The sequence below is a fragment of the Poecilia reticulata genome, chromosome 19, assembly GCF_904066995.2.
Source record: "Poecilia reticulata chromosome 19, P_reticulata-male-v2, whole genome shotgun sequence".
NCBI lineage: Eukaryota > Metazoa > Chordata > Actinopteri > Cyprinodontiformes > Poeciliidae > Poecilia > Poecilia reticulata.
The window spans coordinates 1,423,312-1,435,118 of NC_088848.1; the positions used below are offsets into that span (position 1 = coordinate 1,423,312).

General features: G+C 45.4%; 1 protein-coding gene across 1 annotated transcript; it reads right to left on the bottom strand.

The window, feature by feature from the left end:
* Nucleotides 1–94: 94 nt before the first annotated feature.
* On the bottom strand, nucleotides 95–9,373 carry LOC145549201 (uncharacterized). Its single transcript, XM_081601108.1, has 5 exons — nucleotides 8,925–9,373; nucleotides 3,761–3,859; nucleotides 2,942–3,085; nucleotides 2,655–2,707; nucleotides 95–2,329 (listed from the first exon to the last, which is right to left on the bottom strand). Exons 1-4 carry the CDS (start codon nucleotides 8,998–9,000, stop codon nucleotides 2,667–2,669), a joined length of 360 nt encoding a protein of 119 aa, XP_081457234.1. The 5' UTR covers nucleotides 9,001–9,373; the 3' UTR covers nucleotides 95–2,329; nucleotides 2,655–2,666.
* Nucleotides 9,374–11,807: the final 2,434 nt, after the last annotated feature.

An 11,807-nucleotide genomic window follows, 5' to 3' on the forward strand; every position in this document is an offset into this window, starting at 1 on the left:
AATCCCTGCCTCAGGTTTGTGCCTCATGCCGTTTCCTCCAAGGAAACAGCAAGAAAGTTTAAACATTTCTGAATGAAAACACAACAAACATCCACAAAGTTGTCAGTTTTATTGTGAAAATATATTTGCTACACAAAGGTTTGAAGTAAGAGAAGCCAGTGCATGTAAGGAAGAAACGGAGCAGGAGAATAAAAGCAAAGTGTTAGTTATCGCTCTGCAGCTTTTCACTAAAAACCTTCACTGGAGTCCCTTTGAAATGCGCTTCTCTCCTCAGTCGGTGTGTCGCTGCGCTGCGAGGCGCTTCAAAAAATAAATAATATACACATCTTCTAAAAAAAATAAAAAATCTATTTGTGAAGTGATTCCTCAATGCAGTTAAAAACTCAACAGTTCCTAAAAACCCCGTCTGTTACAATCCGATAGAAAATCTATGATAGAAGTGAATAAATCCATCCTGACACGTTTATTTTGCTGCTTTTAGCCGTAAAGTCACAGAAACATGTGGGAAGAGCGTCCAGGAGCTCCAACTAAAACACTGTAGGTTATTTCCCGCTCCGCAGCGCATTCCTCGCAGCATTCCCACATGTTAGCAGTTTGGAGTGAGTGTCTAGTGTTTCACGCATCCTGTCCTGCAAGCGCCGAGACGCGGATGTGAGCAGCCTCTTCTGACCGTCAGGAACAGTAAAAACAGAACAACAGCGCAGGAACGAGCCAAAGAGTCATTAACAAACAGTCTGTTGGTCTCAGGAGATGCAGTAACAGTGAAAACAGGGCCGGATTTAGAGGAATAGGGGCCCCTGGGCTGGAGACCAGCTTGGAGCCCAAACCCCCCCCAAAAAATAAAAAAAATCTGTTGCAGGTGTAAATTACAAACTACAGCGCCCCCTAAGGAATGTCAGGGATTATTTTGCTCCTTGAAAATAACTCAAAAATAGTATAATTAGTTTAGATGTAATTTTATTTAGTTCTCTCTTAATGAAAGTTTCTGTGAATGTCTTAAAACGAATTTAAAGGACCGTTATGCATTTCCTTGCCACATATTGCATCACGTTAGTAAGTAAATAACTAACTAACTCCTGCTGGTATAAAAATGGTATTAAAAGAAATTGGACTTCCTGATTTAACACCTTGAAATTGGGCCTCTGTCACTTTAAGAAGCTCCTGCTCTTTCGGAAGCTCCGCCTCCAGGAAGTCATCCCACCATGGCTCCTCTATTAACCCTTTAACAACATTTTTACCAGCGTTGCTCTGAGCAGCAGCTCCTATAAGATGTGTTTGCTAATTGCTGCTGGCTAGTCTGAAGGAGCTGAGTGGGAGGAGCTGCATCTTGAAGGCGGGGCTAGGTCCACCCAGGTGTTTTAACAGCTGAATGGTTGCCATGGTGATTGAAGGATTTCGTAAACATGCATGAGAGAATTAAAACAACATTCCATGGGAAAACGTAACATGATGGAAAGACAACAGGATATTTTTAACACCGGCCCTTTAAATGCCACTAGGGGACTCTGTAACAAACACCGACAAATTAGCAGGTACAAACTGCTGGTTGGTTGGGTAAAAACATCCCCCAGGGGGCGCCATGTTGGTCCAAAGAGATGCAACTTCATCATCTTAATATTTGAGTGTTGCTCAAACTATTAAAAAAACAACAATATTTTAAAAACTCCACATGCAAAATGAGCGCCTGCGTTGAATATGAGGTAAAAAAAAAAAAAAAAAAAACTTTTTGGGGGGTGCCCCCTAAACGTGGCGCTCTGGGCTCCTGCCCTTTGCAGGCCTGGCCCAGAGTGAGTGCATGAGGACAGTCCAGCTGGTGCGGACTGGGGACGTTTCTCCTACAGCTCCTACATTCAAATGGCCTTAATGTGCCGAACAGTATGTCTTCTTCACGTGTGCAGTTAGAGGCCGCATCGCGTCGCATCGCGTCGCGTTGCGTCGCGTCGCGTTGCGTCGCGTCGCGTCGCCGGAGTTCACACCAAAACACGAGTCAAAGTCTGAACGGAATCAAACGTCTGGAAACCCACCAAGGGCCTCCAGGTTGGAGTCTCAGTTAATGCAAAATAAAGACAGACATTTCCTGGACAGGATACCAAACTAGTGCGTATAACGTTGTTACTATTCCTACAAGGTGAGCAGAGGCTCAGCGGGTCGCCTGCTGTCTGCCGGACCCGTTCAGAACTGAGCTCATCTCCTCACCAGCAGTCCAATAAATAAAGATGGGTCCGTCTGCAGCCGGAGCCGCAGCCCCGGGGTTCGGGATGCGGTTCGTCGTCCAGAGGTTCCTCAGGCTCCGTGGTTCGGTCACATCTGATTCCAGAGTGGGATGAGGCTGCGCAAGAGAACCGGATGATTCAAAAACAGCTTCACACATGAACATCAGTTTACCGCCTCAGCCCTTTGTGACAAACAGTTTCAGGCGTAAAGTGACATTTATTTTATGACAGAATATAAAACAGATTGTTTTACATGAGATTTGTGTAAAACAGATTTGCTCCGATGTTAAAATTAATCCTGAAGATGAAGATTGAAGTTCAGGAGCTCTGAGTCACACACCACTGAACTGTCCGTACCAAAGAGATTACAGAGTAAAACGGTGCAAACAGAAATAATAATAATAATAATAATAATAATAATGATAATAATAATAATAATACCTATTCGGCTGTTTAAGCTTGGTAAAGTGGCCCCGCCGTCTCTTCAATGGGTTCTGTAGAAATCAGAAAATAAACTCTGAACTCAAATCATCGCAACATTATAACTGATAACTGCAGGAAGTTTTCACACCCTGCTCATTTAAAAACGTTCCGAGGTCAAAGGTCATCTCAGATTCACATCAAGATGGAGAAGAAATGTTTTAAAAACAGATTCAGTTTCATATTTCTGAGATTCAAAGTTTCCTACATCAAGCTGGAGGAGAAAAGTTTTTAAAATCGGGTTCTACCTCTCAGAGGTCGTTTGTGTGATTTGCGTCGATGCATCATGACTCCGATGATCAGAGCGGCGCCGATCAGAACCACGCCGAGGACCGAGAAGCTGGTGATGGCCGCCAGCTTCCAGACGTGTGGCGTCTCCTCCAGAGGCTTACCTGCAGCGGGGCGGAGAGGGTGAACCCGAGGAAGAGCAGCGGCTCTCACCTGGTCTCTTATATACATATAAACACTTCTACGGAAGGCCCTTACTGCCATGAAAGAAAAATAAAAGCCCAACAGGAAGCCGTAATATTAACTTTCAATCTCATAATTATGAGATCAAGTGTCATAATTTGCAGATATGAAGTTATAATCTTAACATTCAGTCATAATTCTGAGGTTAAAATGTAAATTTTCAGATACAAGCTCAAAATTATTAGATTAAAAGTCAAAATTATGGGATACAAAGTTAATTTTGAGATTTAAGGTCATATTTTTGAGCTTCAAAGTTATAATCTTGGCATTCAGCACAGCTTTTTTTTTATGGCAGAAATGGGGCTCCATAAATACAAAAACAGTGAAAAATATTGTTTTAATATCTAAAATGTTCTAATTAAAGGAACCTTGAGTGATTTTTATGAGCAGAAGTGAAATATTCTACTCTATTCTAGAATATTCAGTAGATGCAGACACAGGCGCAGACACAGGCGCAGGCGCAGGCACAGGCGCAGACACAGGCGCAGACACAGGCGCAGACAGACACAGGCACAGGCGCAGACACAGGCGCAGACACAGGCGCAGACACAGGCGCAGACACAGGCGCAGACACAGGCGCAGACGGAGACCCTCACATGTGTTGCAGGACGGGGTTTTGGGGTACTGCTTGCAGGAAGTGCAGGGAACACAAACCCCCAGGTCTGAGCTGAAGAACTCTGACGTCTGGCACTGACCTGCAGAAACACAAAAACCTAAAGTCAGAAACTAAACATCACATTCTGGATTTGATTCTTTTCGTTTCGTTTCTCCAGATCCGGTTGAGATGAAACCAGAAACTCTTTTCAGGTTTCTGAAGAATCTGCTGCTGTTTGTAAAACAACATGAAATGAGGAAGAAGCAGGAAACGAGGTTTTGTCTTTCTGTGAAGTGAAGGTTAAATTCCTCTGAGATGATGATGATGATGAAGGTGATGATGATGATGCAGAGCGGTTTCCTAACCTCTTCCTCTGAAACGTTTTGCTGCTGCTTTCATTTCACTTCATAACAAACCAGAAACAGTTTCTGCTTCCATTGTTATTAATAAACATAAATACATAAAAACATCAGAATGAAGTTCTCATGTTAGGATTAGGATCGTTTCTCACTGCAGCAGAGAGAGAGAGAGAGAGAGAGAGAGAGAGAGAAGCAATTTGGGGTAATCCAGATTATGATATTAAAACTAAATTATGAGATTCAAAGTCAGAATTTTGATTTTCAAACATGATGTTTAGATTCTTTCTGTGGATCTCCAGCTGCAGTTCCTGTCGTCTCCACTTGGGGTGCACTGGGTTTCTCTTTTCATCGCCCTGCCAAATGTTAACTTGTGGTTTGCACAGACAGCTGATTGGTGCGGCAGAGCAGCAAGTCATCCAGAAAGTATTCACACCCTGCTCGGTCAGAAGCCCGAACCTGACCGCAGCGTTACAGGGAGCAGGAGAGGAGGAAGACGAAGCTCTTCCTCCTGAAGGCCAAATAAAACCCGATCAGAAACCAATCAATAAACAAATAAGATCCAAACCAATCAATCAATAAAACATGAGCTAATTAATTTTGTGCTTCAGGTTCAAACGGACACTTTTCGGGAAAAAGGGAAGATTGAAAAAAAGCCACTTATGACACATTTGTTGTTCATGGGAAAACGATCCCAGATTCAGCGTTTCGAAAGCCAAGACTGAAAATCTATTGACGCCCTGAAAAGTTTTTAAATCATCTACTTCCTGAAACTTCCACAGCCGAATGGGAGCCGGTGCCAAATCCATCACGGCGCTCCGATCCCGGGGAAGTGTTTACATCCACCTGATTATCCTCATCAGTCACACGGCAGAGAACATTTAACCAGAACCACATGAGGGGAACCAGGCTGTCGGCTCAGCGGCAAACATGGAGACACCTGCTCACAAACTCCAGGCCTCCAGAGGCCAGGCAGAGAGAGTCACAGGGAGAGAGAGAGAGAGAGAGAGTCACTGGGAGAGGGAGAGAGAGAGAGAGAGAGAGAGTCACTGGGAGAGAGAGAGAGTCACTGGGAGAGAGAGAGAGTCACTGGGAGAGAGAGAGAGTCACTGGGAGAGAGAGAGAGTCACTGGGAGAGAGAGAGAGAGAGAGAGTCACTGGGAGAGAGAGAGAGAGAGAGAGAGAGAGAGAGAGAGAGAGAGAGAGAGACACTGGGAGAGAGAGAGAGAGAGAGAGAGAGTCACTGGGAGAGAGAGAGAGAGAGTCACTGGGAGAGAGAGAGAGAGAGAGTCACTGGGAGAGAGAGAGAGAGAGAGTCACTGGGAGAGAGAGAGAGAGAGTCACTGGGAGAGAGAGAGAGAGAGTCACTGGGAGAGAGAGAGAGAGAGTCACTGGGAGAGAGAGAGAGAGAGAGTCACTGGGAGAGAGAGAGAGAGTGACTGGGAGAGAGAGAGAGAGAGTCACTGGAAGAGAGAGAGAGAGTCACTGGGAGAGAGAGAGAGAGAGAGAGTCACTGGGAGAGAGAGAGAGAGTCACTGGGAGAGAGAGAGAGAGTCACTGGGAGAGAGAGAGAGAGTCACTGGAAGAGAGAGAGAGAGAGAGTCACTGGGAGAGAGAGAGAGAGAGAGAGTGAGAGAGAGAGAGAGAGTCACTGGGAGAGAGAGAGAGAGAGAGTCACTGGGAGAGAGAGAGAGAGAGAGAGTCACTGGAGAGAGAGAGAGAGTCACTGGGAGAGAGAGAGAGAGTCACTGGGAGAGAGAGAGAGAGTCACTGGGAGAGAGAGAGAGAGTCACTGGGAGAGAGAGAGAGTCACTGGGAGAGAGAGAGAGAGAGTCACTGGGAGAGAGAGAGAGAGAGAGAGAGTCACTGGGAGAGAGAGAGAGAGAGTCACTGGGAGAGAGAGAGAGAGAGAGTCACTGGGAGAGAGAGAGAGAGGTCACTGGGAGAGAGAGAGAGAGTCACTGGGAGAGAGAGAGAGAGTCACTGGGAGAGAGAGAGAGAGAGAGAGAGAGAGAGAGAGAGAGAGAGTCACTGGGAGAGAGAGAGAGAGTCACTGGGAGAGAGAGAGAGAGAGAGAGTCACTGGGAGAGAGAGAGAGAGTGTCACTGGAAGAGAGAGAGTGAGTCACTGGGAGAGAGAGAGAGAGAGTCACTGGGAGAGAGAGAGAGAGAGAGAGAGAGTCACTGGGAGAGAGAGAGAGTCACTGGGAGAGAGAGAGAGAGAGAGAGAGTCACTGGGAGAGAGAGAGAGAGAGTCACTGGAAGAGAGAGAGAGAGAGAGTCACTGGAAGAGAGAGAGAGAGAGAGAGTCACTGGAAGAGAGAGAGAGAGAGAGTCACTGGGAGAGAGAGAGAGAGAGAGTCACTGGGAGAGAGAGAGAGAGAGAGACACTGGGAGAGAGAGAGAGAGAGAGTCACTGGGAGAGAGAGAGAGAGAGAGTCACTGGGAGAGAGAGAGAGAGAGAGAGTCACTGGGAGAGAGAGAGAGAGAGAGTCACTGGGAGAGAGAGAGAGAGAGAGTCACTGGGAGAGAGAGAGAGAGAGAGAGAGAGAGTCACTGGGAGAGAGAGAGAGAGTGTCACTGGAAGAGAGAGAGAGAGAGTCACTGGAAGAGAGAGAGAGAGTGTCACTGGGAGAGAGAGAGAGAGAGAGTCACTGGGAGAGAGAGAGAGAGAGAGTCACTGGGAGAGAGAGAGAGAGAGAGAGAGAGAGAGTCACTGGGAGAGAGAGAGAGAGAGAGAGAGTCACTGGGAGAGAGAGAGAGAGTCACTGGGAGAGAAAGAGAGAGTCACTGGGAGAGAGAGAGTCAGCAGCTGCTCCGCTGCCCGGTTCAGACACACGTCATCCCACTGGAGCCTCCGGGGGTCAAAAAGTAACAGGGAGGAAGTGGAGCATGACCTTTGTTCAAACCAGGGGGGTGGAGACAAAGGGAGAGAGAGAGAGAGAGAGAGAGAGAGAGAGAGAGAGAGAGAGAGAGAGAGAGGGAGATCCACTGTGACGCTTATCAAACAAAAACCTGACGCTGATCATCTCAACCGGCTGAAAAAGGATTTAAAAGCAGCTGAGCTTCTTATTCCCACATGTCTGAGCAGGAAGTGATCCGCGCCATCTTGGTAGGCAAGCGCAGCGTAAATCATGGATGAACCGCGGCTTCAAGACCAGCAAACAGAAAATACATGGACACTCCTCTCCAATGTGCAAAAGAAATACATACAAAATGGCTGCTGTCGGGATCGACAGACGGAAAACATGTCAGACGATGTGAACAAGCTGCCTCTGCTCTCCTGCTACGATAACGTTAGCTAGCGAACAACATGTGCACAACGGCGGAGGCCAAACAGTTCATCCTTTTACCCGCCATCCGTCACCGCGCTGGAGGAAACCTGGAGATGAAGGTGTTATTCATTAGATGAAGGTGTTATTCATTAGATGAAGGTGTTATTCATTAGATGAAGGTGTTATTCATTAGATGAAGGTGTTATTCATTAGATGAAGGTGTTATTCATTAGATGAAGGTGTTATTAATTTATTGCAGGAAAAAACAAGGTTGAAAAAAATCAAAAACACTTTTTTCTCGCTGTCTTTGTCGGCGTTACGTTACACGCAGAATTGTTGAAATAGCAACAGACAACAAGAGTTGGTGTTCAGGGAACCAGTTTTTATTTTAAATGAACCAAAACACCGAATTCCACATCCACGTTACGGTTATCAAGGTCAAGCTAGCATAGCTGACGTGAGATTTTAGTCTATTTCTTCCTAAACGTTTTACAGTTAACCAAGTTTAATAAATTCAATAAAAACTGATTTCGGTTCAGAGAATCTCTGCATCAACGTGAATCTAAAGGTTTGGCAGTAAAACGACTAAAACTTTGAGTTGAACTGAACATTTTCATCAAATTAAAAGACACCATGAACTGCATCAAGAAGGAAAATTTGCTAGAAAAAATATCTTGAGATAAATTATTATAGAATTTAAAAATTCCAAATTTCAAATTTCTTTTGAAATTCTGAAAATTAATAAGTTAAAAAATTTTTTTTATCTCAAACTCCTTTACAATTTTAATTAAAAAAATGAAATTCTGAATTAATCTCAAAACTTCAGAGATTTTTAGCATTTTTTTACTTTTCAAACTGTGAAAATTCCTTATTTTTTCTATAAACTTTCTTTGATTAATATGAAAATTTCGGAGTTTTTAAACAAAGCTAAACTTTTCCACCTTTTTTCTAGAAAGTGAGTTTTTGGCGGAATCTTTTCATGCTTTATTCCATCTCCTCTGACCTGAACTCTGAACTCTGAACTCTGAACCCGCTGGGTTTGCATGTCGCGGACTGAAGGCGGTGGTTGTAGCAACAGCTGATGTCCAGATGTAAAAGTTTAGATTCGAGCCTGAAGGAACTCGGGGCTGTTTGTGTTTCCAGGTTTTATGACCTCAGTGAAATCTGAGAGGTGTTTTCCTCTGGGATTAGCTCCGAACTTCAAAGCAGAACAATCCCGTGTGTTTGGAGTGCAGCGCAGTGAAAATGTCTCTTTGTGCAAAATGGACCCAGGCAGCGCTGACCCGGCTCAGCCAGAGGGCACTGCGGTGAAATCAGCCCATCGGAATGCGGAACCGGTGAGAAACGCAGCTGGTAAAGGAAGCGGAGCCTCTATCTGGCGGCTCCAGCCTGATTCTGGTTCCCACAAACAGACAAAGCCGCGATTGTTCCAGTCCAGTCCGGGGAACAGGCACCGCCGAACCCGGACCCGGGCGGGACCAGAAGCGTGGAGGAAAAGTTTGAAACTAGAGAAAAATTAAAATGTATTTACTCACTTTTCTCCGCGTGGAGCCCGGTGGAAGCCGCTAGAATAAATCCGCAGATGAGTGCGCAAACTGCGGCTGAAGCCATGGTGAGTGCGGGAGGAGAGCTGCTCGCTGTCGGCCACGCAATTCCCAAAAGTTCATCTGATTAGGAATCCGTGCTGGTTTTCAGCATGGAAAAGCGAGCATCAGAGTGAGTCATGCGGAGGAGTCTGCGCCGTGTTTTAATAGTGCGCACACACCCACGCTGCGCAGTTCAGCTCCTATGAGTCATTTCCTATGTAGCTGCGGCGCAGCGCGGACTCTCTGCGCCCACAGGAAACTGCGCCGCGGTTTCATCTCTCACACTTTTTTCACTTTCATTTTTCAAACGAAACTTTCAAACAAATCAGTCCAGGTATCGCGGTTTCACTCCGCACCGTTAGATCTGTAACATTTTACAGGCCACGCCCTGCGTGTTTTCCCACTGAACACCGTGTAGTCCAGGATTTACAGCCTCTCATTGTTATTACCACGCCTGCAGACGTCATGCTGCGCTTTGTGCCAAAAAACACAAGACTCTGGCAGGGGCCGGGGTCCCTTACGCACAGCGAGCCGAGCGGGGGAACCAGAGGAGCCCGGGCAGAAACACATGACATTAATTAGCAGGTTAAATCATCCCGCTCTGCACGGAGCGACGCAGAAAGTTTACCAGAAGGTAAAACTCATCGGGAAGACGCTGGAGATGTTTCTGCTTGGACACAGAGCGTCGCTGACGCAGGGTGGCGTTATTAATGTCTGGGGCTGGGTGTAGCCGCTGCCGCTGCACAAACATGCACAAACAAAGCCAGCGGACTCAAAATCAGCCTCACTGCTGTCTCATGTAGCGAAGAGGAGAAGAACTGCAGCGTCTTCTGGTCAAACAGCAGGAAAAAAGTTTAAATAAAACACAAATCCAGTAAAACTTTTCATACTTTTACAACCTGCAACGTGTTTTACTGGATCTGGTTTGATAGAACAAAACTGAAGCAAAACTTCAAGGCTTTCTTTTTTTAATTTCTAATTATTTTTCCGTTTAATCAAAAACATCTGAAAAGTGTGGCATGCTCATGTATTCTGGCTACATTCTAACTGCATTTAAAAAGACTTTTTTTTTATCTTTCCATCTTGTTCTGTTATTCTATCATCAAACACAAACCTGGGGTTTTGCTGTGATTCTTTCATGCGGGTTTGAGAAATCCTCTAATCTCCATGGCAACCATTCAGCTGTTAAAATGCCTGGGTGGGCCTAGCCCCGCCTTCGAGACGCAGCTCCTCCTCAGAGCTGCAGCTCCCAAACTGGAGCCTGATAGTTGTGTTGAAGTTGTGCTAAATTGACCCAAAACCTGCAGAAACTTCAGTTTATCACCACAAACCTCAATCTGATACTCAGTAAGTTTCAAAAACTTTGAAAAGTTAATAATTTAAAGGGCCGGTATCATGCAAAATTAACTTTTTTGATCTTCCCATCAATTTATAATATTTTTCCCTGGTGTGTTTTTCCTTCATTTTTTCATGCATGTTAGAGAAATCATTGAATCTCCATGGCAACCATTCAGTGGGTGGACCTAGCCCCGCCTTCAAAGAGCAGCTCCTTCATACTAGCCAGCAGCAATTAGCAAACAGCTGGTGGAACTGCTGAGCTCATTATAGGAGCTGCTGCTCAGAGCAGGAAAAAGTTTTAATTGAAAAAAGTAGCGAGGAAGAGGGAAGCTATGCTAGCTTGACTATGACAAACTTAGCATGTAGCTGTGGAATTTGATGTGTTTCAGTTCAGTTACAGTTTTGCTGTGACGCCCGGCACTAAATGAATAATACCAACAGGTTTCATTTTACAGGGACTGTTCCACCGCAGCAGTGCAGCTTCGGATGGCGAGAAGAATCGTCTTTTTGCTCTCCAGTGTTGTTCACATGCGTAAAATTGCCTATGATACATAAACAATAACATAGGGAGAGTGCAATTCTAAAATATGTCATCATTCACAAATTCTCCTTCTGATCTCTGATTGGCTGGTAGAAATTTTACTAGAGGGAATAATCCAAGTGAAAGGGAGAAATCCCAGACCGAGCTGTGAAGAGATGTGAATTGTTAGTTAATTTTAAAGGGCTTTAAAATGAGCAACACACTTGTAAAAAGTTTGGTAAACAGAGTAACTTCTTTTTTCTTCCGGTCCATCAAGTTAAACTTCATTAGTCGGATGAAATTAAACGGACTGAACATGAAAACGCTGGAGGGGTGTGAAAACTTTCCTCTAGGAAACAACCCCGCCGTCATTTTCTCACTCCGTTGTTTCTCCAGTTCTTGAGGAAATCTCTAACTATTCCCAAATGCCTGATAAACTTTGTTCTTTTTCTTCTTCTTTCCCCACATTCGCTCATCTCCTCCGCAGCCTGGAACCTCTTATGCGCGCTGCTTGGTGTGAACTGCCTTTCCCACAAGAGCTAACGTCAAACAGACGCTCCACCAAACCCCCAGTAAATACTTCACATCATCAGAAAGCGGAGGGAAGCTTTCATTGGCGCAATTAAGCTGCAGGCAGATGTTTTTGTACTCCGTTGTCACGGCTAACCTTTAGGAAAGCTCTCTAGGAGGACCTGGAGCCCACGAAGGACGACTTTCCACTCAAGTGATTTCATCAGTAATGAGGCACTATAAGCTGCAGATGTTGTGTCAAACTCTCCGGCAGGCGCCATGGCAACGGGGTGAACACACACAGAGGAGCGTGCCCAAGGTGATCCAAACACTCCTGTATGCGCTGAGCGCGCCAAGCGAGCTGATGTCTCTCAGGCGTCGTCAATGCAAAGACGCAACACAAACCGGGCAGTTTGGACTTTCTGTAGGAAACACGCTCCGGTTTCAGCTCTGCTGGCCTAAAC

Bases quoted from the DNA above. Each gene is read 5' to 3' on its own strand.
- LOC145549201 (XM_081601108.1), bottom strand. From the start codon at position 9,000: ATGGCTTCAGCCGCAGTTTGCGCACTCATCTGCGGATTTATTCTAGCG. The intron at 3,860-8,924 runs GTGAGTAAATAC...GTGTTTCTGCAG, and splicing joins CGGGCTCCACGCGGAGAAAA to GTCAGTGCCAGACGTCAGAG. The intron at 3,086-3,760 runs GTGAGGGTCTCC...GCCCCGCTGCAG, and splicing joins AACCCCGTCCTGCAACACAT to GTAAGCCTCTGGAGGAGACG.